The sequence below is a fragment of the Portunus trituberculatus genome, chromosome 31 (genome assembly GCF_017591435.1).
Source record: "Portunus trituberculatus isolate SZX2019 chromosome 31, ASM1759143v1, whole genome shotgun sequence".
Taxonomy (NCBI): domain Eukaryota; kingdom Metazoa; phylum Arthropoda; class Malacostraca; order Decapoda; family Portunidae; genus Portunus; species Portunus trituberculatus.
The window spans coordinates 19,468,500-19,496,362 of NC_059285.1; the positions used below are offsets into that span (position 1 = coordinate 19,468,500).

The 27,863-nt window shown below is 40.3% G+C and overlaps 1 protein-coding gene across 1 annotated transcript; it reads right to left on the bottom strand.

The window, feature by feature from the left end:
• Positions 1-36: 36 nt before the first annotated feature.
• LOC123511595 lies at positions 37-27,829 on the bottom strand. Its single transcript, XM_045267621.1, has 12 exons — positions 27,710-27,829; positions 24,892-25,090; positions 23,026-23,118; positions 22,224-22,322; positions 21,571-21,705; positions 20,974-21,070; positions 20,308-20,469; positions 19,143-19,252; positions 2,804-2,902; positions 2,457-2,591; positions 1,718-1,825; positions 37-723 (listed from the first exon to the last, which is right to left on the bottom strand). The coding sequence occupies exons 2-12, from the start codon at positions 25,075-25,077 to the stop codon at positions 457-459; spliced, it is 1,491 nt and encodes a 496-aa protein (XP_045123556.1). The 5' UTR covers positions 25,078-25,090; positions 27,710-27,829; the 3' UTR covers positions 37-456.
• Positions 27,830-27,863: the final 34 nt, after the last annotated feature.

Here is a 27,863-nt window from a genome sequence, read left to right on the forward strand (position 1 = left end):
AGTGTTTTATGATTCAACCAAACAGAAACAAAGTAATTTAATGATATTTTTTTATGTAAAAAATACAGAGCACATATTTCTGCTTCACAGCCTGAAACAATTTAACAGATTTGACTTCAAAGGATTGTTGTTGTGAAGTGTACACAGCATGGAAGGCAAGAACACAAGCCCACACCTTCATATTTCAGGAACCATTTCTTTCCACAGCAAAACACAATACATAACATTATTTTTTTTAATAATTTAACTCACAAACTCATCTTACTAGGACACATTTGCTCCACAAAAGCCTGAAGCAGGAACATGACATATTGTCAATTTGTAAGATAACAGACAGTCTCAGGTCTCAGGGTTATAACCTACACATAAGAGTGCAGACTGCATGCAGGGCTGTAGGCTGCACACAGGACACAACACAACACAACCAGTAGTTATGTTGAGGAGTGTCACAATGACTTACATCTCGGTCCCAGAGTGAGGCTCTTGCTTGGTCACCACTGGGAGGGCCACATGCTCCACTATGTGATGGACAGCAGTGTCCTCTGCCCCATGTACTCCACCATCCACCACTTCACCTTCTACAAAGCCTCCCTCTCCCTCAGTAAAGCCCTCACCCTCTGTGAAGGCTCCACCATCACCCTCTGTCTCCATCCCATCACCTCCCACACACTCCTGAGCATCTGTGTCCTCATCACACAGGTCTGAGTCAGCCAGCACTGCCACCTTGAGGAGGGAGAAAGAAGTTGGTGTAAAGTAACACACATTCCAGTACTATACCAACACACAATGATATACCACTCACCTGAGTGCCCATTATAATGTTCAGTGCTTGTCAAGTTGTGTGAATAATTATCTGCCAGTTTTCTATTTTCAAAATTCATCACTAAATATTCACCAGGACTACTAGATTGTTCCTGACAGCTTCTAAAAGAACATCTTCCATATAACACACACACACACACACACACTTACTTTTAAAGTAAGATTGGATAAGTGTAGATATGGAGACGGGGCCACACGAGCATAAAGCCCAGGCCCTGTAAAACTACAACTAGGTAAATACAACTAGGTAAACACACACACACACACACACACACACACACACACACACACACACACACACACACACACACACACACACACACAAAAAAAAAAAAAAATATATAGTTTCCCGCAGAGATGTATTGAGACGTGGAACAGTTTAGATGAAGAAGTAGTGTCTGCAACGAGTGTGCACACTTTTAAAGTAAGATTGGATAAGTGTAGATATGGAGATGGGGCCACACGAGCATAAAGCCCAGGCCCTGTAAAACTAAAACTACAACTAGGTAAATACACACACACACACACACACACACCTTGTTAACATAAAACCCCATGCTTCTTTCCAGAAAAATTGCCATCGCATGTTAAGGATATCTATGAAATACTACAGAACACACACACACACACACACACACACACACAGAGAGAGAGAGAGAGAGAGAGAGAGAGAGAGAGAGAGAGAGAGAGAGAGAGAGAGAGAGAGAGAGAGAGAGAGAGAGAGAGAGAGAGAGAGAGAGAGAGAGAGAGAGAGAGAGAGAGAGAGAGAGAGAGAGAGAGAGAGAGAGAGAGAGATGGGGGGGAGGGGGTAAGAGGGGCATGGAAATGAGAAGACGACTGATCCCAGCAAGCACAGCCCAGCACATATTAGAGGCAGCCTCTGGCTCCCACTCACCTGAGCCAAGATGTCGCCCGGCGCTGCCTCCCCATCCACCAGGCGACCCTCAGCCTTCAGCCGCTCCTCTGCCCGCATCTTGTACCACTCTTGTCGGATTCCTTCCTCCTGTGAGAATAAAATGCATACAATAAATATAAAGCTACCACTTCACCTAAATAATGAGTTAATGTTCTCTTTAAGAATGATCACCAAAGCAAAATATTATGCTTCATCTCATTGCACATATAACAACACAAGAAAATAAATAAAGCTGCAAGAAGTCATCAGGCATACACATGGCAGTTCTTGTATTGAATGTAGCTACCAATGGTAATTTCAACCATCAGCTTCATACAAACATTTGTCTGGTCTTTTGAACCTCCCTAATGACTCATCACTAATAAATAACCTGCTCACTGAGTCTATTCCATCCATCTACAACTCTACTCATTGAAAATTGATTCCTTCCCATCCCTTATTTAAAAATAACTATCAAAGTTTAATTAATTAATTCAGGAGTAGATCAACATTCTTCTTGTTCTAAGCTTTTCACTAATCTTTACAACATGCAAGGAATATGTTAACAGTATTCTTGTAATTGAGCCCTGTTCCTCTGTTCCATTAAAAGAAGTATGCACCTACATACATGGGATTTTCCTTTCATCCAATCTGCTCTTTCCTTCTTGTCTCCACAATGCCACATGAAACTAATTTTGTGTCGCCCTAGATCACTCAGTTCTTCCTCCTCACTTCTCACCTTATTGAAAATGTCTTCAATGTCTGGCAGGAGTTTCTCACAGGCGGTGGCTACTTCAGAAGGCTTGCGTGAGCTGCCACGCCCCAGGGACTCCTTGTACAGCCTCACCTCTCGTCGCAAGTTCTTCATCTTCACCTGCAATAGAATAAGTAGTCTAGTAGCAATCTAATGAGACAGCAAGAGACAGTGAGGAAGAAAATAAGAAGACTGGCATGTGTATGACTAAAGTATTAGGGCAGGTATCAGTGTAAAACCCTTCCACCACTTCAATAAATGTTATCTCCCACAATCATCAGCATGGTCTAGACAACACAAAATAATAGTGAGGAGAGCCACAAAACAAGTACCTGACACTGGCGCCAGCTCTTCTGGATGCCTCGCCCTTGTAGCCGCCGAGCCACACGCTTGCACAGGGCCATGGAGCGGATGAAGTATGAGGGAGGCACCTGGTGGATGGTAAGGAATTGGTCATGCCACAATCATCCTATGACCATATTCTGAAGCACTTCTGCATCACACTTCCACTACATTTAAGAAGCTCTAGTTGGAGTGACACAGATTCTACTAACACATTAACAAGATTTTTATACTGTTAATAGGAAAAGCAGTCTTGAGAATATGACTAATCATATCTTTGAAAATGGTTGTGGTGAGAGAACAAAGTACTTCTGAAATAATTATAGTCCCTAATTCTACAATTACAGTTAGAGTCACCCACTAGTGACTGCTGTATAAGCTTAAAATGAAGAGGGGAGGGGTAGTGAAATGAAGGAGTTGGTGATGCTCTCTTTCACCAACTTCCATAGTCATTTAGCATTCACTTACTCCCCATCTTGTTGCTCTCTTAGACAATGATGAGTTAGAGGAAGTCTTAACTACCTAAAGAAGCAAAGTATTAACAAGAAAGCACACAAGATATTACCTGAGAGCAGAGAATAACGTGAGATTGTGTATACAGCCTAAAAATGTTAGTTGGTCTGTCCTTCCCTTCCACCTCACCTCCCACTCCATATTATGTAAGTTATGTTTCTACCTTTGCTGCCCTGACTACTACTTCTGTTATGTATCTTCTGCTGTATAGTTACAGCCACTGCCTTCACCATCATTGTTTCTACTACCTAGAAAATTTCTTAGAGAAGATTCACCTAAAAATTTTTAGTATATACTACACAGCAATATATGGATGAAAAGGACATGAGTGTCACATTAAACTTAAAAGTTTTGTATCTCAAAACTAACTTGTTGCACTATTGAGGCATATTTCTCTGCCATACATTGTCAGATATTGATGATTCTGGTATCATTAGAAAGGTAATTAAATTATACAAAAGGTGTTTTCTCTAGCTAAAAATCCAGATGAAGAAAAGTTTTGAATTTTTCTCAATAATGAGACTAAATATAAAAATTATCACAAAATTGCCTTAGATATCTGTCAAAGTATCTTGTGACAAGTTTTCAAGGAAATACAAGAAAAACTGCTGAAGAAAAAAAAAAAATCTAAATCTCAATTTTTCAGTTATCCTTAAAACAAAAATAAAATAAAAAAGAAAACGTAATGCACCAATTCTATGAAACTTATAATATATATAACTCAACTAAGGAAACTCTATAGATCATTAAAAAAAAAAAAAAAAAAAAAAAGGTCCAGATTGGTTCATGAATAATAATAATAAAAAATTGAAAAAAAAATTAAATTAACTCATTTGGTTTGCTTAAATGAGTTAAAGTCATATACATTACAGGTGGATGAGCAAAAATAGACAGGGAGTTCCAGAGTTAACCATAGGAAAGGATAAATGATTGAGAGCATTGCATTAGAGAGGTGGACACAATGGCAGAGAAAAAGAAGAAAGTGTTGTGCAGCAAGATCACAGGAAGAGGGAAAGCATGCACATATCAGAAGAGCAGTGAAATGAAGATGGCAAGAGCTGTAACACTGTGGTGGTGAGAAAGAGGCTGAAGACAATCAGTCAGAGGAGAGGAGTTGATAAGATGACAAGCTTTTGATTCCACCCTATCTAATAAAACAGATTAAGTGGAATCCCTCCTCCTTCTGTACAGAATGAGCAATTGGTGGGGTGGGGGATGACAACAACTGGCAGAACCTTAGAATGCCTGACTTAATAAAAGACGTTTTAGCTAGACAAGAGTTGAGAAGTATCAAATTGAGATTATAAGTAAAGGACAGACTGAAAATATTCAGTGTAGAAAAGGGGGGCAGTTGAGCAGGGCTGGGCCTTGGCACTGGGCATATAGGCAGTTGCCTAGGGTGCCATCTGCTGGAGGTGCGCCCCCGGACAGCTATCACCTAATTGTGTCACGGGAGGGAGGGGGATGGCACCAAGGAGTAAGGTAATTCTGCCTAGGACACCAAAATGGTTAGGGTTGGCTCTGCCAATGAGTGTCACTGAAGAAGAGGGGATAGTTGTCTGAAAGGTTGTGTCAAGTAGACAGATGGAGGAATTGAATTTTTGAGATACTGAACAATACTGTACTAAGTTATCTCTACTTCAATCAGAAATCTTAGAGAGATCAGGAGTCAGGCATTCTATAGTGTCCCTGCATGATCTGTTAACTTCCTGAAGGGTTTGTCATCTCTGAAGAGATGTGGAAAAGCGTAGGGTGGTATCATCAGTGTAGGAATGGATAAGGTAAGAAGTTTGACTTAGATCATTAATGAATAATAGGAAGAGAGTGAGTGACAGGACAGAACCCTGAGGAACACCACTGTTAACAAATAAATTTAGAACAGTGGTTATCTACCACAGCAGCAATAAAACAGTCAGAAAGGAAACTTGAGATGAAGTTACAGAGAGCCATAGGAGAGAGGTTTGGAGATCAGAGCTTTGTGCCAGACTCTATCAAAAACTTTGAATATGTCTCAGGCAATAGCATGTTTCACTAGATCTACAAGCCAGAAGACCACTAGTGGAGCGGCCTTGACAGAAGCCATACTGGCGATTAGATAGAAGATTGTGAAGTGACAGATGTTTAAGAATCTAACTGTTGTGGGTAGACTAAAAAGTTTAGATAAGAAGGAGATTAAAGCAATAGGATGGCAGTTTGAGGGATTAGAAGTCATCCTTCTAATACAGACTGAATGTAGGTAAACTTCCAGCAAGAAAGAAAAGTAAAAATTGATAGATAGAGTTGAAAGAGTTTGGCTAGGCACCATGCAAACATGGAGGCACATTTTCTGAGAACAATAGGAGGGACTTCATCAGGTCCATGGGATTAAGCCAGCTAAGGCAAGAGAAACATCATAGCGAGGGATTTTAATAGGAAGCATGAGGTAATAAGAGGGAGCAGGAGAGACAGAGTTACAGAGTTGTCTTTAGAAGGCAGGCTGTGACTGCCCTCTTGTGTTGTGAGACACAAAAGGGAAACATTGAGCAAGTTCGCTCTGGCTTTAATGATAATTTCACAGCAACCCTTGAACCATTGCTCAAGACCTCACTGGCAGTGATTATCATTTTGGCAGGTGCCTACTGCCTTCTGCTAAATCAACTGTGTAGAATTGAAAAAAAAAAAAAAAAAAAGGAAAAGAGAAAAATATTTATGAAATCATCTAACTGGCTCATGATTCTACAGATGCATGTGGATAGCTGCATTATATCTAAGCTCTTGTGGTGCAGTACAGTGGTTCATGAAACTGTCCCTTTCCATTGAGGTGTGTGTGTGTGTGTGTGTGTGTGTGTGTGTGTGTGTGTGTGTGTGTGTGTGTGTGTGTGTGTATTCACTGTTTGATCTGCTGCAGTCTCTGACGAGACAGTCAAACGTTACCCTACGGAGCGAGCTCAGAGCTCATTATTTCCGATCTTGGGATAGGTCTGAGACCAGGCACACACCACACACCGGGACAACAAGGTCACAACTCCTCGATTTACATCCCGTACCTACTCACTGCTAGGTGAACAGGGGCTACACGTGAAAGGAGACACACCCAAATATCTCCACCCAGCCGGGGAATCGAACCCCAGTTATCTGGCTTGTGAAGCCAGCGCTCTAACCACTGAGCTACCGGGCCGTGTGTGTGTGTGTGTGTGTGTGTGTGTGTGTGTGTGTGTGTGTGTGTGTGTGTGTGTGTGTGTGTGTGTGTGTGTGTGTGTGTGTGTGTGTGTGTGTGTTTCACTGTTTGATCTGCTGCAGTCTCTGACGAGACAGCCAGACGTTACCCTACGGAACGAGCTCAGAGCTCATTATTTCCGATCTTCGGATAGGCCTGAGACCAGGCACACACCACACACCGGGACAACAAGGTCACAACTCCTCAATTTACATCCCATACCTACTCATTGCTAGGTGAACAGGGGCTACACGTGAAAGGAGACACACCCAAATATCTCCAAAAGACCGGGGAATCGAACCCCGGTCCTCTGGCTTGTGAAGCCAGCGCTCTAACCACTGAGCTACCGGGTGTGTGTGTGTATTCACTGTTTGTTTGATCTGCTGCAGTCTCTGACGAGACAGCCAGACGTTACCCTACGGAGCGAGCTCAGAGCTCATTATTTCCAATCTTGGGATAGGTCTGAGACCAGGCACACACCACACACCGGGACAACAAGGTCACAACTCCTCGATTTACATCCCGTACCTACTCACTGCTAGGTGAACAGGGGCTACACATGAAAGGAGACACACCCAAATATCTCCACCCGGCCGGGGAATCGAACCCCGGTTATCTGGCTTGTGAAGCCAGCGCTCTAACCACTGAGCTACCGGGCCGTGTGTGTGTGTGTGTGTGTGTGTGTGTGTGTGTGTGTGTGTGTGTGTGTGTGTGTGTGTGTCCACACACCACACACACCAGGAAAGCGAGGCCACAACCCTTCGAGTAACATTCCATACCTATTTACTGCTAGGTGATCAGAGGCGGTATAGATCCAACTCAGCCCATAACCATCTCAGCCCATTCAATGTAACCAACTTTTCGCCTGTGCCAAGTCGGCCCATTTTTTATAGCCAACTCGGCCCATTGCCTGAGCCTACTCGGCCCATTGCCTGTGCCAACTCGGCCCAATTAGTATAGTAGTATTTGTTCGTCAATCTTGCTCCCTTTTCTTCCACATACATTGAATAAGTTCTTAGTACTTTTCTGTATCTTTACTTTCTTCAAATGTATATCTGAAATGCTGCAGAACACACGCACACCAATATTATGCAATGGTAGGTGTAAAGGTCTTATTCTTCCTTTCCATACATTATTTAATGACTATAATAACAACTGCATTTAGAAACAATTATAGGACAAATCATTTCCCTAAACATTATAAATTATTTGGGTGAATCAATTCTGCAATATGGCCTCCTCACACGTGGTGTGTCTTTTGTCGGAGCAACAGAACAAATAATACTATTGAGGGATGGCATAACAGAATAAACTTAAAGGCAAGGAAAGGAAACTTAAATTTTTGTTTACTTTTAAAGCTTCTACATGATGAGACAAAGATAGTTAATTTACAGGTGTGGCTGCTGTCAGAAGGGAAGGTTTTGAGAAAGCAGCAACATAAGTATAATAACCATCACGGCCAACTTGTAAAACTATGAGACGAATATAATAATGATGAAAGATCGGCCACACAATTACTGAAGGCAGTTTCTCATCATATTGCCACCTATGTTTCTTAATATGTACATTATTATTTTTAGAAGCTTTTAGCAATGTGTTTTACTTTTTATCATTATGTTTTATTGTTTTAAGAATTTTAAAGTTTTTTTTTATGATTTTATGAATTTTGACGTAAGCTTTTATATTTTTATGAATTATGACTTTTTTATAGTTTTACGAATTCTACGATATGAATTTATAGTTTTATGAATTCTGACATATGCTTTTATAGTTTCATGAATTTAGTTGTATGTTTTTATTTTTTATGAATTATGGCATGCTTTAATAGTTTCATGCTTTTGCCTTGAACTTTCAACAATAAGAAGCCCAATGTAACACTTTCTAATAATAACACTTTCTCTAAGAAATATGCTAATATTGATCCTACAACCCTCACATTTTTATGGCTTATACATGTTACAGTAATAAATAATTTTATAGTCTCACATTTCTAGAGTTTGCTTTTGTTTTCCAGTTTTTTTCTGATTTTTCCCATTTCTGGAGCAGTAAAATATTAAATTTTTTTTTTCACTTTTTTTTTTTGGTATCCAAATCGGACGCTCCCATTAACAAAGTAAATTTGGATGTGATGGGTATGGCATGGGCTGAGTTGGTATACAGTGGGCCAAGCTGGTAGTGGGCCGAGTTGGCAATGGACCGAGTTGGTAGTCACAATGGGCTGACTTGGCGATGGGACGACTTGGACTACAACCATCAGAGGCTACACATTAAGAGGCTTACCCATTTGCCATGCCATTCCCAGAACTCAAACCCAGGCCCTCTCAGGTGTAAGCAGAGTGTGCTAACCACTACACTACGCTGTGTGCGTTTGTGTAATTCACCTCAGTCGCCTGCTGGTCACCCGTGTGTGTGTGTGTGTGTGTGTGTGTGTGTGTGTGTGTGTGTGTGTGTGTGTGTGTGTGTGTGTGTGTTTCACTGTTTGATCTGCTGCAGTCTCTGACGAGACAGCCAGACGTTACCCTACGGAACGAGCTCAGAGCTCATTATTTCCGATCTTCGGATAGGCCTGAGACCAGGCACACACCACACTCCGGGACAACAAGGTCACAACTCCTCGATTTATATCCCGTACCTACTCACTGCTAGGTGAACAGGGGCTACACATGAAAGGAGACACACCCAAATATCTCCACCCGGCCGGGGAATCGAACCCCGGTCCTCTGGCTTGTGAAGCCAGCGCTCTAACCACTGAGCTACTAGGTGTGTGTGTGTGTGTGTGTGTGTGTGTGTGTGTGTGTGTGTGTGTGTTATTCACCACCGTCATCTGCTGGACACCCAGCCAGTCTTTCCCTTACAGAAAGAGTTCAGAGCTCGTAGTGACCGATCATCAGGTAGGACTGAGACCACACCACACTCCACACACCGGGAAAGCGAGACCACAACCCCTCAAGTTACATCCCATACCTATTTACTGATAGGTGAACAGGGGCTACACATTAAGAGGCTTGCCCATTTGCCTCGCCGCTTTCCGGGACTCGAACCCGGACCCTCTCGATTGTGAGTCGAGCATGTTAACCACTACACTACGCGGTGTGTGTGTGTGTGTGTGTGTGTGTGTGTGTGTGTGTGTGTGTGTGTGTGTAACGTACAGGAAAAGAGCTATGGTCGTGCTGTCCCGTCTCCATATCTATAAAAAATCCAACATTTCATTGAATTTATTGATTGTTCTTGCTTCAATGACTCTCTTATCTAAACCATTCCACACCTCTAAACATCTTTGTGGAAAGGTGAATTTCTTGATATCTCTCCTGCAGTTGTCTTTTCTTAATTTCTTTCCATGTCCTCTTGTGTCACTGGTGTCCCAGATTAGTAAGTCTTCTCTATCTAATTTTTCCAGTCCATTCATCATTCTGTACATTGCTATTGGATCTATTCTTTCCCTTCTCTGTTCTAATGTTATAAGACCTAGTATTTGTAACCTGCCCTCTGTATTCTCTCTAGTTTCATTATGTGTTTCTTTTTGTTCGGTGGCCATACTGTAGCTGCATATTCTAATTTTGGGCATATTACAGTTGTTATTTTCTTATCATATCCTTGTTTATGTAAGTGAATGCCACCTTTATAGTTCTCAAAAGTTCATAGGCATTTCCTGTAATTCTATTTGTGTGTTTTTCTGGTGACAAGTTATTCACAATGGTTACTGCTAAGTCTTTTTCTTCAAACTTCTTCTTAATTTCTTTATTCTCCATTGAGTAAACTCCCTTTCAGCCTTATCTTGCTAATTTCAAATTCTAATGCACTGCACTTTTTTTTTTAATTAATTTCATTTCCCATGTGAGTGACTATTCCACTATTTTATCCAAGTCTTGTTGTAGCGCCTCACAATTTTCTTTTCTATTCACCCTCCTCAATAATTTAGCATCATCTGCAAACAGACTGATGTAGCTGTCTATATTTTCTGGTGCATATCGTTCACATATACCGCAAACATTATCAGTGTTAATACTGATCCCTGCGGAACTCCATTTGAGATTGTCTTACAGGCTGATTTTTTATCTCATATAATTGTTCTCATTTCTCTCTTTTAGAAAGTCAGCCATCCATTTCAGAAGTCCTCTATTTACTTACTTGTTACTTGGGGTGTTTGTTCAAGGCTCCGCTCCACTGCGAGGCAGTGGTCAGCAGAGCCTCCCTCAAAAGCAACTAGCATCTATAATTGTCTTTGATTTCCATGCCGTTAAAATCATAAACTTCCTTGAACAAATATGTCTTCAATTTCTTTTTGAAGATATTGATCCTGGCACAACCTGTGATATCACTTGGCAGTTTATTGTAAATCCTTGGTGCGCATCTTGCAAATGCTCGACATCCCATGTCAAGGTTATATCTTGGCTCATGTAGTCTGTATGGGTCTGCATCGTGTCTCAGCTCCATCGTAGTGTCATGGTGGAATGTTTCCAGTAAGTTCCTCAAGTACTCAAGTTTTCCAGACTGTAATGCCTAATGAGTCATAACACTAATCTTGTACTCAATTCATGCTTTAATTGGCAGCTAATGCAGATCTATCAATACAGGTGTTATCCTCTCACGAGGAGAGACGCCTGTAATCAGTCTGGCAGCTCTGTTCATGACAAGCTGTAAGTCTCTTAAGAGATAGGCAGTCCATAATACAGAGAATTGCAGTAATCCAGTTTGCTTATCACATGATTATGAACCAGCATCTTCGTAGTTTCTCATCCAAGTATTTTCTGACAAAACCTATATTTTTCAGATGGTATCTTGCCGTCTTAACCACCTGCCGTATTTGATCTTTCATAGATAAATGACAGTCCAATAATACTCCCAGATCCTTCACTGTATCATGAGCACCCAAACTGTTACCATCAATATATAATGTGGACATATCAATCCTCTTTAAGTCCTTATTCTTACCCACTATCAAACATTCTCTCTTGTTTTGATTAAGTTTCAACTGCTTGGATTCCATCCATCTACCAACATCATCCATAATAAGTTTTATCTTTCCTTCAACATTATCTACATTGTTCAAGGTCATGTAAAACTGTGTGTCATCAGCAAACAGTTTGAAGTCAATGTCATGTTTTCTTAGTATGTGTGATAGTTCAATAGTATATAATTATACAGAACAGAATAGGACCTAAAACACTGCCTTGGGGTACTCCTCTTTCTAAAATCTTCTTGTCTGAGAGAGATTTACCAACTTGAACACAGTATTGCATGTTTGCAAGATAACTTTCTAAATATGTTAGTACATCTCCATCAATACCGACAGATCTGCAATCTAAAAGAAGCAATCTGTGAACAACTGTGTCAAATGCTGCACTTAAGTCCAGTAAAATTAGCAAATCACATTTTCCTTCATCCATCAGGATTATCAGATCATTGATAATTGAGCATAAAGCTGTCTCAGTCGAATAAAGTTTTCTATAAGCCGATCGATTATCCGGTAAAGCCTGCACTACTTTCAAATGGTCGAGTAATTGGTTTAATACAGCACTTTCAATAATCTTCGATAAAAAGGTCAAATTAGATACAGGTCTAAAGGAACTCAAGCACTGCGTATTCATTTTACCCTTTACAATGGGCTTTATCAATGCCATTTTTTCAGAGACAGGAAAGGTAGTCCTCCATTTTGTTCAAGTTTCCAGAGTAACCTTTTGTGCAGGACTTTGTCAAATGCCTTCTTTAGATCTAAGTAGACGCAGTCCACCCAGCCATTCCTTTCTTGCACTATGTCAACCACTCTTGAGTAGCTTACTAAATTTGTGACACATGATCCTCCTCTTCTGAATCCATACCGTTTATCTATCAACATACCTTTCTCCTCCAGATATGCCATCAATTTCTTCTTTATCATCCCTTCACATATTTTTACTACGTATTACACTGGTCAGTGACACTGGTCCATAGTTTAATGGATCCTCCTTATTTTCCCCTTTGAATATGGGCACAATATCTACTCTTTTCCAGTCTGTTGGTACTTTACCAACCAAAGTCCACAACGATGTTGTGGACTTTGTCTGCTAACTGGTGACTGCATTTCTTTACAATCCAGTTTGACACTCCATCAGGACCTGAGGCTTTCCTTACATCTTGTTCTTCCATTACTTTCCTTACTTCTTCTACTGACACTTGTATTTCATGTTTGTGTGTATATGTATTTACCTAGTTGAATATTACAGGGTTCGAGCGGGCTCATAGTGACCTGTCTCTTTATCTACTTTAATCAAACTTATCCTTAAATTTGTGCACACTTTATGCTGCGACAATCTCTTCACTCAATCCGTTTCAGATGACCACTGTGTGTGTGTGTGTGTGTGTGTGTGTTTTAGTCACAGTCGCCTGTTGGTCATCCAGCTAGTCTGGCCCATTACAGAGCGATTGATGGATGGATTTTCTTTAGACGCCGCAACTATAGTTTAAGAAAACTAAAAGTAGTTAAAAACAATAAAGTCAATAAAGTCTGTGCACGGCAATCCCGGACATGGGAGTATGTCCACTGAGGGAGAGTGGAAGTAGTGATGTCCCATTTTCGAGGTTGCAACCCCCGTTAGCCATCTCCTCTGCCAAATTGCTGCAATCACCACACGAATAAAATTAAATAGGTCTCGAAACGGAACAGGAGCAGGAGATGGAGCGCGACTTGCTGCCTCTTTAGCGAGGCGATCTGCGTGTTCATTCTCGGGAACACCTACGTGACCAGGGACCCAACAGAACCCAACACAATATCCTCGTTTGGTAAGAAGATATAGCCACTCCAGGGCTGATAAAACCAAAGGGTTAAGGGCCATTACAGAGCGAGCTCAGAGCTTATATAAGACTGATCTTCAGGTAGGACCAAGACCACATAACACTTCACACACTGGGAAAGCAAAGCCACAAACCCTCAAATTCCATCACATACCCATTTACTGCTTGGTGAACAGACGCTACACATTAAGAGGCATGCCCGTTTGCCTTGCTGCGCCCAGGAATTGAAGTGTGTGTATGTGTGTATTTATCTAGTTGTACTGTAAAGGGTTCTTCTCCATGTAATTTTTCTCAACTACAAATGATATAATTTCTGCACTGTTTTTGCCATAATTCATGTTTGTTACCTTTAGTTTTTTTTTGCTTAGTACCATCACTCCTCCACCCTGCTTCGCTTTTCTATTTTTCATATAGAAATTGTACAGCCGGTTTCCAATGGGGTTTAGTGTCAGATGATCTCTAAGTTTTGTTTCTGTGATCCCCATTATGTCAGGCTCAACCTCTTTAATAAAGTCGTTCAATTCATTTATCCCTGAGATGAGTCCGTTTATATTTGTATAAGCAACTTTCAATTTTCCACATTTCCCCTCATTTCCTCCTCTGCTCTTTCTTCTCTTTCCTTGATGTACCATTTCCTCAGTTTCATGTTCCAAACTTTCCAAAAAAACTATTTTTTCTAGGTCTCTGTACGTTTCTCATTTCTTTCTTTCACTTCGTTTCTCAATTCTTTCAATCTTTCTCTCTTCCAAATTCATGTCTCTTTTTATCCATACATCTTTGTATACATCTGAATGAGCTAGTTTTCTTGCTCTTGTTAATAGTTCTTTCACTGCTACTTGTGACCTCAGTTTTATTTTCATAGGTCTTACAATCCATCACTGTATCTTCCCATCCTGTACACTTCTTCTATTTCACTATCAAGACTTTGTCCTTCATCCTGAATCGTATTTATTATGTCTCTTGCCAACTCTTTCTCTTCTTTTTCCCTTACATACCAGATTGGATTTTTTTTTCTTTCAAACCACATACTACAATACATTTCTTCTTGTCAATTGTGTCTCTGACTAGGTCTTCCTTCTCCTTAATGACCTGTATTACTGTGTCTTTTGTCCTGTCTTGTATTTGCTTTTTCACTATTTCATTAAAACTCATTCTCTGGTTCTCACTTTCCTTTTTCAATTCATTCTTTAATTTTTCCTGTAATTCCTCTTTCACTCTTTTGTTGTTGTCTTGCACCTTCTGGTTCATTTCCTAAATAATGTCCTCATAATTGTTGCACTTTTCCTTCAGAGATTCATTTTCTTGTTTGAGACAATCCATTTTTTTTTTATTTCAACATTATCCGATTTCACACTCTCAAAACACTTGAGTTTATCCTTTAAGTCAGCATTTTCCTTCTCCAGATTCTTCATCCTCTCAGATAAGTTAGCCATCACTTACCTTATAAAGAATACATCCTTTTCTAATGTTGCCACCTTCATATTATACCTTCTTTCACCCCTCTCTCTAAAACCTGAGAAGGCTCCAGTTTCATTTGACCCAATATCTCTTAAACCTTGTGCTGTCTCATAAATTTATCTCCTCGCCGCCAGTATATCGCTACCACTATCCCTGGACCCCTTCTTCCCTCCCGTTGTCATTTTTCACTCGTTTCACTGTTTTCCCTTCACTTTTAGAGACGGGACACCTGTAGTGATATCTCCCTTCCCAAAATATACAATCAGGCTGGTCAGAAGTCTTCCAGGCCGCCGTGGTACAGTGGAACTGTGCGTGCTTTGGGGTCCGATGGGTCTCCAAGAGCACAGGTTTGAATCCTGTCCACGGTCCGAGTGTAGGTTGGGCTTCCTCACTCAGGGCAATGGTTTCCTAGTAGGTGGGCTTTGAGATAGGAGGTACCCCAAAAAGTATCCCCTTTAGCTCATAAATTCCCATAAAAGAGCCCACATGGTATATATATATATATATATATATATATATATATATATATATATATATATATATATATATATATATATAAAAAAAAAAAAATTCTTGAGTAGATAACATTGCACCACGAACATCGATGTGTTTATAACTCCACCATGACGGTGTGTGTGTGTGTGTGTGTATTTACCTAATTGTATTTACCTAATTGTAACATACGGGAAAAGAGCTATGCTCGTGTTGTCCCGTCTCCATATCTATTAATGTCCAGCTTTTTCTTAAAATCATGAATATTCCTTGCGTTGACCACTTCCACGTCTAAACTATTCCATGCTTCCACCCTTCTATGAGGAAGCTATATTTTTCACATCTCTCCTATAAGTGGCCATTTTAGTTTTTCCCATGCCCTCTCGACATTCTTCCATTCCACATACACAGATCTTCCCTATCCATTTTTTCCATGCCAATCATCACTCTGTATATTGCTATCAGGTCTCCCTTTCTTCTGTTTTCCAGGGTTGGAAGTTGCATTCTTTTCAGTCTGTCTTCATAAGTCAAATCTCTTAAGTCAGGCACCATTTTCGTTGCAGCCCTCTGTACTTTCTCTAGTTTCCTTATGTGTTTCTTTAAGTTCGAGCCCACTGTATTGTTGCATATTCAAGCCTCGGTCTTATCATTGCAGTAATTATTTTCTTCATCATTTCTTCATCTAAATATACGAACGCCACTCTTATGTTCCTCAATAAGTTCAATACTTCTCCAATTATTTTGTTTATATGTCTCTCTGGCGATAGGTCATTGGTAATTGTCACCCCAAGGTCTTTTTCTTCATGACTGGTTTTATGTCTTCATTTCCTATCTTGTACATACTCCTGATTCTTCTTTCACTCTTGCCAAACTCTATTTTCTTGCATTTTGTCGTGTTGAACTCCATTTGCCATGTACAGCTCCATTTCCATATTCTGTCCAAGTCTTCCTGGAGTAGTTCGCAATCTTTGTCACATCTCACTTTTCTTAACAATTTTGCATCGTCTGCAAATAGGCTCACATAACTGGACACCCCATCCACCATGTCATTTATGTAGACCGCGAACATTACTGGTGCCAACACTGATCCCTGTGGAACTCCACTCTCCACCAATCCCCATTCTGATGGTCTGTCCTTAATTATTGTTCTCATTTCTCTTCCTACCAAAAGTCTTCCATCCATTTTAGTAAACTGCCATGCACTCCTCCTACCATTTCAAGTTTCCAGATCAGTCTCTGGTGTGGTACCTTATCAAAGGCCTTTTTAAATCCAGATATATTCCATCAGCCCAACCATCTCTTTCCTGTATTACATCTATCACCCTCGAATAGTAACATATCAGGTTTGTCGTGCATGAACGCCCTTTTCTAAAACCAAATTGACACTCACAAAGTATGTCATTTTTCTCCAAGAAGTCTGTCCATCTATTCTTCACCACCCTCTCACACATCTTAGCTACCACACTTGTAAGTGACACTGGTCTATAGTTCAATGGGTCTCTCTTGTTACCTGATTTATAGATTGGGACAATGTTAGCTCTTTTCCAGTCTTGGGGCACTACACCTTCCCTTAATGAGGCATCAATTACTTCACAAACTTTTTCTGCCAATTGCTCCTGCATTCTCTTAAAATCCATCCTGATACCCCATCAGGTCCCACAGCTTTTCTCACTTCTAAACTCCCCATCATGTTCTTGATCTCCTCCACAGTTACTTGAAACTCCTTCATAATCCCTTTCTGTTCCATTACCAGTGGTTTGTCAAAAGCAGTCTCCTTTGTGAATACCTTCCGAAAGCATCCATTCATAGCCTCTGCCATTTCCTGGGATCTTCACTGCATACTCCATTTACTTCTAAACTTTCAATACTTTCTCTATTTTTGATGTTGTTGTTCACATGTCTGTAAAAAGCCTTGGTTGGTCTTTACATTTATCAATTATATCCTTTTCTTGTTTCTTTCTTTCTTCTCTTCTAATCAACACATATTCATTTCTTGCTCTTTTGTAACTTTCCCACTGCTTAATCCGTCTTTTCCTTCTCCACCTCTTCCATGCATCCTCTTTTCTTGTTCTAGCCTTTTCACATCTATCGTTAAACCAGTCCTGCTTTCCAACTTCTCTATGTTGTCTTATTGGTACAAATTTTTCTCACCTTCTTTGTATATTTTTATAAATTCCTTCCACTTTTCATTTGCTCCTTAGCACTCTTGAATTTCATCCAATTTGTCTCTTGAAAGAATTTCTTTAGGTTTCCAAAATCTGTCTTGGCATAATTCCATCTTCCCACTTTATATTCTTCATTTCTTCTAGATTTCTCTTCGTCTATCACCTTGAACTCCAAAACTGCATGATCACTCTTTGCTAAAGGGCACTCCACCCTCATCTCCTCAATGACCATTGGCTCTGTACTAAAGACCAAGTCCAGTCTTGACGATGCTCCCTCTCCTCCAAACCTAGTATCTTCTTTGACCCACTGAGTTAACACATTTTCCATTGCCAGTGTCAATAGTGTATTTCCCCATGTTGTCTCTGATCCTTCCATTGACCAGTCCTCCCAACACACCTCTTTACAATTAAAATCTCCCATCATTATAGTTCGTTCACAGCCACCCAACATTTCTTCCAGACATGTTCCTGTATCACTTATCATTTCTTCATATTCCTGTACTGACCATGCATTTGTCTTAGGTGGTACGTACACCACTATGTAGTGCCTCTTTTTCCTTCATTAGTTTCTGCTCTGATCTTTAGCACTTCTGCCTTTCCCATACCTTTTTCACTTGATCCACCTTTATATCTTTTTAACCAGCAACATCACTCCTCCTCCCATCTTACCTACTCTATTTCTTTTCCAAACATTATATTTCCTTCTCCAACCATCATCAGGTCTTCTCCTCTCTCAGTTTTGTTTCAGTAAGACCCACAATATCTGGGTTCTTGTCCCTCAAGTAATCGTTGAGTTCTAAAATCCCGATATCACTCCATTTATGTTGGAATACATTACATTTCGCTCATATGTAAGTTTCTTTAGTCCTTTCTTGCTGTACTTTTCTGGGTTATGAACCACTTCCTCAGTCTCATATCCAAGATTCTCCAGAAAAACTCTTTCTTCTCCTCTTCTGTCCTCTCTTCATTTTTTTCAAAGCCTCCTTTCTCAACTCATTTAACATTTCTCTTTCCTTTTCACCGAGATCTCTTCTCAACCAAATCTTCCTTGTTGTTTCCTGCTGGGCTAGCCTCCATGACTTCTCCACCAATTCATCTACATCCTTTTGTGACTTAAGTTTGATTCTTATTGGCCTCATACCTTCTCTTGTGAACTTTCCAATTCTATGGAAGTCCTCTATTTCTTGTACTAGGTCTTTTCCTCCTCCTGCACCACATTAATGATATTATTTATCACCTTTTTATGTTTTCTCTCTCTCCATTTTACTCGGTGTCTTATCCTCCTCCACACCAAATATCACCACACATCTCTTTTTGTCTACAGTTTCCCTCACCAATGTCTCATTTGACTTAATAACCTTCACCACTTTCTCAGCTATCTTCTCTTCTATGATCTGTTGATCTATAATTTCAGCAAGGCCCAAAGTTTTCTCCCCAGACTCTTTGATTTCCTTTTCCAGACTTGCAACTTTGTAATTTACCTCCTTTCTTTCCACTTCCTGACTTTTTTTCCATTCAGCCTGCTTCTCCATCACTTTTCCTAGAGATTCTCCACATTTTTCGCAATTCACTTTAATTAGCTTAACTTCCTCTTTCAGTGCTTCATTTTCCTTCTTCATATCGGCACAGTCTTTTTTTTACATTGTCATAACTCGTTTCCAGGCCCCCATACTTTTCAAACAGTTTTTCAATTTTACCTTCTAACTCCAGAAGTGTGTGTTGCCATTCACATACCTGTGTGAGAGTCTCCCGCCACACCTTGAGCAGTGCCTCCGTGTCCCGCACTGACCACACCTTGCGAGACGTGCATGTGCAGATGTCCAGGTCATCGTCATGGAAGTGACCTGCCAGGGAAGGCCACGGCATCAGCACACTACATGTACATACAAGAGTAAAGGACACATTCATAAAAAGGGGAAATACTGATACACACATGACACATTAAAAAAATATATAGCAAAAGAGAAATACTGGAAAAAGCAAAAGACATTCAAAGAAAATAGAAAGAGATATACAGTGGTACCTCGACATACAATTTTAATTTGTTCCATGACGATCGTTGTATATAAAAAAAATCGTATATCAAATGAATTTTCCCATAGAAATTAATGGAAATAGAATTAATTCGTTCTTGTGATATGAATTTACTCCACCCCCCAAAAAAATTACCATGCTTTAAATACCAACCAAATATAGATTTAATATAAGATAAATACAATGTTCATTGTATGCATGATATAAATTAACTATATTACCCAAAACAACAAACTTAACCTGCAAAACTCAGGACACATCAATAGACGTTCATCACGCAAGACTTGGGGCACGTCGATAGACGTTTAGGCTTTATATGGCTATATTTTGGCTATTTTCTTCCCGTTTTCTTTGCTTGTGAGCTGGCAACACTCATCAGGAGTAAACATATGCTCTACATCACGATGGATAATGGGAGCGACAGTGATTTCACTGTGTCTGATTTTGCCACCTCTCCCGCGCGCCTTACTTCAATACCTCGGGTCTCTTGCCATGTTACGGGGAGACAACTTTTGAATGAGAGTGGTATCAGAACAGGCAAAAGAAGAGAGAGAGAGAGAGAGAGAGAGAGAGAGAGAGAGAGAGAGAGAGAGAGAGAGAGAGAGAGAGAGAGAGAGAGAGAGAGAGAGAGAGAGAGAGAGAGAGAGAGAGAGAGAGAGAGAGAGAGAGAGAGAGAGAGAGAGAGAGAGAGAGAGAGAGAGACTTAAGCCCAACAAATGACAACAACAGAAAGGGAAGGAACATGAGATACCACACTACACAATAAGACACAGCAGACATTTAACACTCAATGAGCAAGAGAAACAGAAAGAAAAAGGCAGGCAGGCAAGCAAAAAGACCCCCATCATCATCCCAAGCAGCTGACCTGGTGACCCAAGCCTCCTGATCTTGTTGATGGGCTCCTGGCGGTCATTGTGGCCATCTGAGCAGTCCGTTCGCTGTTCATAGCAGACGATGTTGTTGCTGAGGTGCATCGCTCGCTTCTTCAGGGATGACCTTGCCCGCCTCCGCCGCCGCAGACCTGAACCTGCCACGCCAGTTAAAGGTTATAATAATGTGTCTGAGGGATGGATGGTTAATTATTGCCTGTCTGAGGAACTTGTGAGGTTTTCAATGGTTTTATTTAGCAGCAGTTACCTTACCTGATGTTTATCTGAGGATTAATGAAGCTTTTCATAATTTCATCTAGCATCCTTTTTGACAGTGACTTCAAGTATGAGGGGACTGATCATATATGTGTGTGTGTGTGGGGGGGGGCCAGAGAGAGAGAGAGAGAGAGAGAGAGAGAGAGAGAGAGAGAGAGAGAGAGAGAGAGAGAGAGAGAGAGAGAGAGAGAGAGAGAGAGAGAGAGAGAGAGAGAGAGAGAGAGAGAGAGAGAGAGAGAGAGAGAGAGAGAGAGAAAATACCAATCCATATAAAGGATGAGATGAAAAACAGAAATGGAAAAAAACAAGAATTAAGCCATTCATGAAGAAGTATAGTAACATTGGTGGTGGCGATGGTGGTGGTGGTGGTATGGCAGGAACATTACCTGAGGTGGGTGGTGGCTGGGAGCGTGGAAGGATGACTGGCTTTCGCTCCACCACCTCCCACTTCTCACGGTTTTCATCTGAGTCGCCAAGATCAACCTGTGAACGAGCATCTTGTTGTGGAATGCATGTGAGGTCTGAGTTATGCTGGCATGGCCCGTCTCTGTATCTGTATTCCCTATTCACCTATCCTTTTCTTATATAAATTCCTTACTCTTTACTCAACTATAGTAGAATGCTTTTACTTATAGGGGAGGTTTATTCCATTATTGAAACTTCTTCCCTTCTCAGACATCAGCATCTCTTCATTCACAAGGGAGATCTTTTTTTATATCTAATTCTTCCATTCTGTTCATTAACTTGTACACATATTGTAACTCAAACTCATTCTCTTCTCTAGATATAGGCATTTGTAATTTTTATTTTGAGAATTCAATTTAAGAATCCCAGCAAGTACCACATATTATAGAGAAACAAAACTAACTTACTGATTCACTCATTTCATTAAATCAATGAGCTTAATTGACAAAGTGACTAACAACCTAACTATTTAACTGCAAGTAGATCTTCCTCACTCACTGCCTGACTGAGGGACTGACCTGCTGAGTGTAGCGGTGGTCTTTCACCAGGCGTCCCTTGACTGTGGTGGTGTTGGCTGTTGCATCCCCACCAGCACCACCACTGCTAACACCACCCACTGAGGGCTTCTCCCCATCCAGATCCTGACCAAGGTCCTGTGAGAGCAACATGTGAATTAGACAGACTTCCCTAAATACATCATAATTCTCTCACCATCGCTCACACTGCTGACAAAATGTACCATGAGCAGGGAATGAAATACAAATGCATTGTTACAGAATCTAGTTAAGTCTTTCTCACCTAAGAACACAGGAAAAACTGACACTCAAAAATGTTCTAATCCACTGACTTAACAACACATTCTTGTCTTGTTTTAAAACTTGTGCAAACAAACTAAAGAAGAGTTTTGGTAGGATGATAATCCTACCAAGACTCTTCTTTAGTTGCAAGATACCAGAATTTACACCTTTACAAATAAATAGGGTTTAAATAGAAATAAAGTAAATCTGCCATATATAATAATACAGCAAGAATCATTCTTCTTCACTTTTACCATCCTTCACCTTTCAGTTTAGTGCAGATAATCACAAGACAATCTAAAAAAAGTGCCAATATATCTGCTACTATTTGTTCCTTCATTGTGATCACTGCACCCCTTCTGCCATCCACCCACCTCCAGGTCACTGTCCTCCCCGTTGTCCTCCAACCCCTTGATGCGCAGGTAGCGGGCGCCCCTGATGAATGCCTGCAGCCGCTCCTGGTTCACACACACCTGCAGGGTCCAGGGAAACACTTGTCATCACTCATTGAGAGAGGCTGATACAAGCCATGAGAGCGAGAGAGAGAGAGAGAGAGAGAGAGAGATGAGAGAGAGAGAGAGAGAGAGAGAGAGAGAGAGAGAGAGAGAGAGAGAGAGAGAGAGAGAGAGAGAGAGAGAGAGAGAGAGAGAGAGAAGGGGGAAGAGTGATTAAGTGTGAGCAAGAACCATCTGTGCTCTCCTAACTAAAATGGATTAAAGAAGATATCATAAGCTGACATTAATATTGACATGTATTTTCATCAAAGTATATATAAAATACATTATGATATCCTATGTGTCTGAATTCAGAAGCCTAAAACATTAACTAATGCACGCAAACACATGTAAACTTTTCTAACCTCTACAGTACCAGGACACATTTTCATATTCATTCTACTTACTACTTGTTCATTCTATACGCTTCAGAAACTTACGTGGGGATGAAAATAGTGAAGACTTTGGCTATTAATTTTCCAACCCCCATAAACCCTTCCTAATGTAAATAAAATCATCTAATCATATCCAAAATTCATTGTAAAAATGTGTCACAGTGCTGAAGGGGTTAATCTAAGTTGTGCAAAAGTAGATATGAAGACAGAATGACACAACTTTTACTCTATCCTGCACACTCCCAACATGCCAATACATTCCTGCAGGCCAACACACATGCACATACCTGGCCAGTATACATGAAATCCACCATTGCCTTCAGCTCAGCATAGCGGATTTCCATTGGCAGCAGCACAATGGGGTGCTTGGAGGGGTTGTTCTGAAAGGCAAAGGTAATGAATGAAAATAAAATACACTTGTCTATTTTCTTTCCTTGTACTATGCCATTGATTTCATTCCACTGTGCTTAGTTCTAAATAGGAATGTAGGCAAATGGAGCAATAGTATGATAGGATGACTTGATGTGACATTCTGCAAAGAACAACTGTGGAAATTAGTGTTCTGTTGGCAAGTGTGAAACATGAGTGATGTCTTCCAAATTCAAAGTGTCAATCAGGCTGATACACAGACAGATAATTTCATGGTGCATCTAACCATCACCAGCAGCACATCACAACACTCTATAAGTTGACTGCTTCTCCTTCCCATCATCTTTATTTAGCAATGCCTTAAAATAACCATTCCATCTATCAATCACTCAACCCTGCCCTTTTCCCAGTCAGATTAAACAGATTGATAATTTCTTGGTGCTGTGTCTACCCACCACTAAAAGCATATCAGAAGATCCAGCAAAACAATTCCTCCCTCCTACAATCCTCTTTTTTTTCCTTACCTTCAAAACAATTAATTTTATCAGGCAATTAACCCCTTTCTGGTGACAGGGCAGTGTGTACTACCAAATAATAAGTCATCTATATATTATAGACTCTATCAACTTTCATCCATACATCTATATATATATATATATATATATATATATATATATATATATATATATATATATATATATATATATATATATATATATATTTTTTTTTTTTCCTGCAAATGGGCATTCTACATTGACATCCCTATATATAGACTCTGTTGCAAAACTGAACAAACAAATGAATCTAGTATATACAAATGTTATTTATGTTTGATTGGTGATAATGTATGTCAATATATTTATATGAATGTTTGGAGGTACAGTACTTACATCCAGGACTTGTGACCTGATGTAATTTACTTACCCTTTTCTTCATATTTTTCATGTAGTACTCATTTTGTAACTGTTCATTTATAGGCAACACTGCTGGCAAGTGGTACAGTTCTTTCTCTTTGACATCCTAGACTGATAATAAAACAAACAAACAAACAAACAAAAAAATGATACAAAAATATTAGCACAAGCAGTGACTGGCCTCGAGAAGTGACGATGGCAAGTGTCTGGGTATTTGAAATGCTAAATAATTATCTATTTTATGAATTTTGTTACTTGTAAGGAATAGTCTATATATAAACAATGCTATAACTTAGCGTGGTAAAATCAGAACAAATGGCTTTATGTAGATCCTCTGCTGGGAAGGGTTAATCAACCTTAATTCTAAGCTAATCCTTCTATCTGTCAATCATGCAACCCAACCTCTTCTAAGCTCATCATTCTAGCAGTCAAATCATCAACACTACCTCTTCAATCATTATATCAGTCAGGAAAGTAACTCTACCCTTTACTTTAAGCCAATTATTCTAGCAGTCAATCATGCAATCATAACTTTTCTAAGCCAATAATTCTAGTAGTTAATTAATCAACCCTATCTCTTCTAAGCAAGTCAATTAATCAACCCTGCCTCTTCGAAGCCATTCATTCTATCAGTCAAATCATCAACCCTATTTCTTCTAAGCCAATCATTCTGTCAGTCAATCAAGCAACTCTATCTCTTCCAAACCAATCATTCTATTACACAATTTATCAACCTTACCTCTTCTAAGCCAATCAATCAATCAAACTGGTATCTCAGTGGTCCATTTTGTTTGACTGTTTTTGTTGCCCTTGACCAGTTTTCCTCCCTTGCATAAAATACCCTGCTCCTCCATATCTCCCAACACACACCTTGAGGAAGTTTCTGAAGTATGAGGAGCAGGCTGCCAGCACCAACTGATGGGCAAGCACCTCACTGCCATCGCCGCATACCAGCGTCACATCCAGCAGGTCCCCTTCTCGCCGCAGCAAGCTGAGGGTGTTGACCAGTGAGCCATGGTAGTTGTTCCACAAGATGCAGTACTGAGTGCGGTCCATCCTGCCACCATGCCTGTGGGCAGTGGTGGGTTAGTCTAGTGTCTGTGGAAACTATGTTGTGATTTGAGGAAGACGAAAAAAAAAAAAAAAGATTCGTGATGAAAAGTCAACATCACTAATTCAAGTAAAATACGTACATACAGAATAAGATAGATAGATAGATAGATAGATCACTTTATTGTCAAGTTGCAGCATAATAAAGCTTACAAATTGAAATTTGCTTTGGCTAGAGCTCTGTACATTAAAAATTAACTAAAAGTATATAAAATTTATGTTAAAAATATATACAATATAGTATACTAAGGTCACAGACATGTATTAGAGATATCACAGTCACACATGGAGTCAACGATTTCACAATTGCTGTTCTAACTGTTGGTGGTTGAAGAGTACAATGCTTTTTGGCACAAATGAGTTCTTATATCTGTTCGTGCGTTGAGAAGGCAAAGTAAGTCTTCTACCTGACCTTAGGAATACATAGCAAGAGTGGAGGGGATGAGACATATCGTTCATGATTTTTCCAACTTGCTTCATAGTTCCTTCAAGGAACAGCTTATCTAATGATTTTGTTTCCGCCCCTAATTTTCGTGATTTTCGCACAATCTTTTTAAGCTTACATTTATCTTGACCTGTAAGCTTACCATACCAGGTAGTTAAAGAGAAATCTAATAGTGATTCTATTGTAGACTTATAAAAAAGGCTAATTATATATCTATCTACATGCAAATTGTTTAAAATACGTAAAAAATAAAGTCTCTGCTTACATTTCTTAAATACCATATTGGTATTTGCACTACCTTTTAGTTGATTATCAATTATGAGACCTAGATATTTATACTCTTCTACTCACACAATATGTACGCAATTGATAATTTCTGCAATAATTACAAAATGGAAGGTGAGTGTTGCATGTAAATTACTCAATAAAAAAAAAAAAAAAGGAGAGAAAAGAAACAACTAATGTGATCATAATTTAAAGAGTGTCAGTATTGGTGACAATGAATGGTGGATACAAGAAATGAACAAATGTGTTCACACACACACACACACACACACACACACACACATATATATATATATATATATATATATATATATATATATATATATATATATATATATATATATAGAGAGAGAGAGAGAGAGAGAGAGAGAGAGAGAGAGAGAGAGAGAGAGAGAGAGAGAGAGAGAGAGAGAGTCTTTTTACCTTTTTTGAACTGCACAATTGTGGCTACAAGACAAAAATAAAAGGTAAAAAAAAAATCATTTAATAAGAAAATGCCTATAGGGTGAAAAGGGGTAATATTTCTATAGCCATCACAACTATCTACAACTGTATAACTGAAACCGAAGTCTTAGAAAAAAAATGCCACAGGTGCTTATAAGAACATTAGCCTTCAGCAGTGAATGAGTTGAATGTCCGTCGTGGAAAGGTATAGCGCCATAACGGCCAGCGCGGGGCGGCCCGGGCGGGGAGACTCAAGTCACGAGAGCCGTCGAGGGAACCTGGGAAGTTGATTTGAGCGCCAATTCTGCCCTGACTCCCGCCTCCCCACAACGGCGCCGGAAGTGTGCACCCATAGGAGGCCTAGCAGAAGCAGATGCGAGCCACGAGAACACCTGTGCATCAATATTCCTGTAGTGCGTGGTTTGTAAAACACCAATGAATAAATGAAGTAGGCACAAAACGAATGCGGGAAGACTGGTGCCAAATTTGATCGTTCGAAATGCCTGATGGAGTTTACTGCTAATAATTACTTTCATATTTGAACAGTTTACTCAAGATCAACGACAAGCTAGGTTGATTCCATATGGTATGAGTTTGTGACTGGGACATTGTAGGCAAGTCCCTGTAATTCAAACTCAGCGAGTCAGCAGTGGTGTGTATTTGGTAGCAGGAGACCGAGTAGAGTCCGCGCCTCCCTAGCCACGGGACCTGCCAGCCTTCCTATCTTAACAGCATATATCTACCGTTGACCTAAATTACAACATCTTGAGGAGCTTTCCTTGCCACGTGCGGATACTGCCTCTCAGTGTCCTGCTTGTTAGTCCCTTCGGACTGTCAATGACACTGCTCGGTTTTAACCCCCCTTCGGGAACGGATCCTGCTGTTCTATCCTGCCTCTGCCTATCGTCGCCTTTTTTTACATTCTGATAAGGGAACCTTGGAGGACCTTCCTCCCGTGGATATTTTCTGCCGTCCTTTCCTGTCTCAATGCTTCAAAGTCAAATAAGGACACCTTCCTTCCCACAACTAGTCTACCTGCCATTCTGTCTTCCCATCCTGCTTATCTCCCTTCTAACCCCTCACTCAAATTGGGACGCTATGAGACCTTCCTGCCTTCCTTCCGGCAGTGTCACCTATGCCATAGTATCTGGAGCGACATGCAGTGCCTCTAGTATCCCTTCCCGCTCAATCAAACGCAGATAATGTAATATTCGAGTGCCAGCCTGCGCCAACTCCACCTTTTCCTCCCCGCCATGTCCCGTCCCGTCTTGTCACCCCTATTTCTTTCCTTTCCTAATTCAAACACCCCCTACCCCCCTGCTTCTCTTAGCCTGACGTGTTACGAAAATCACGTCAGTCATAATTGAGCCCAACCTGTCCCAGTACAGTGAGGGATCGACTTACAGAGGATTGGATTCGCCTTACTCCAGCCCTGCCACCACGGGTGTTGGAACCAAACACTGGCCGCCGCGCACTCCACTGCCGCGCCACAAGGTGTTCTAAAAGGCTTCCTCGGAGAGTCGGGGTGTTTTACTGGCTTGGTTTCATATTTATCGTG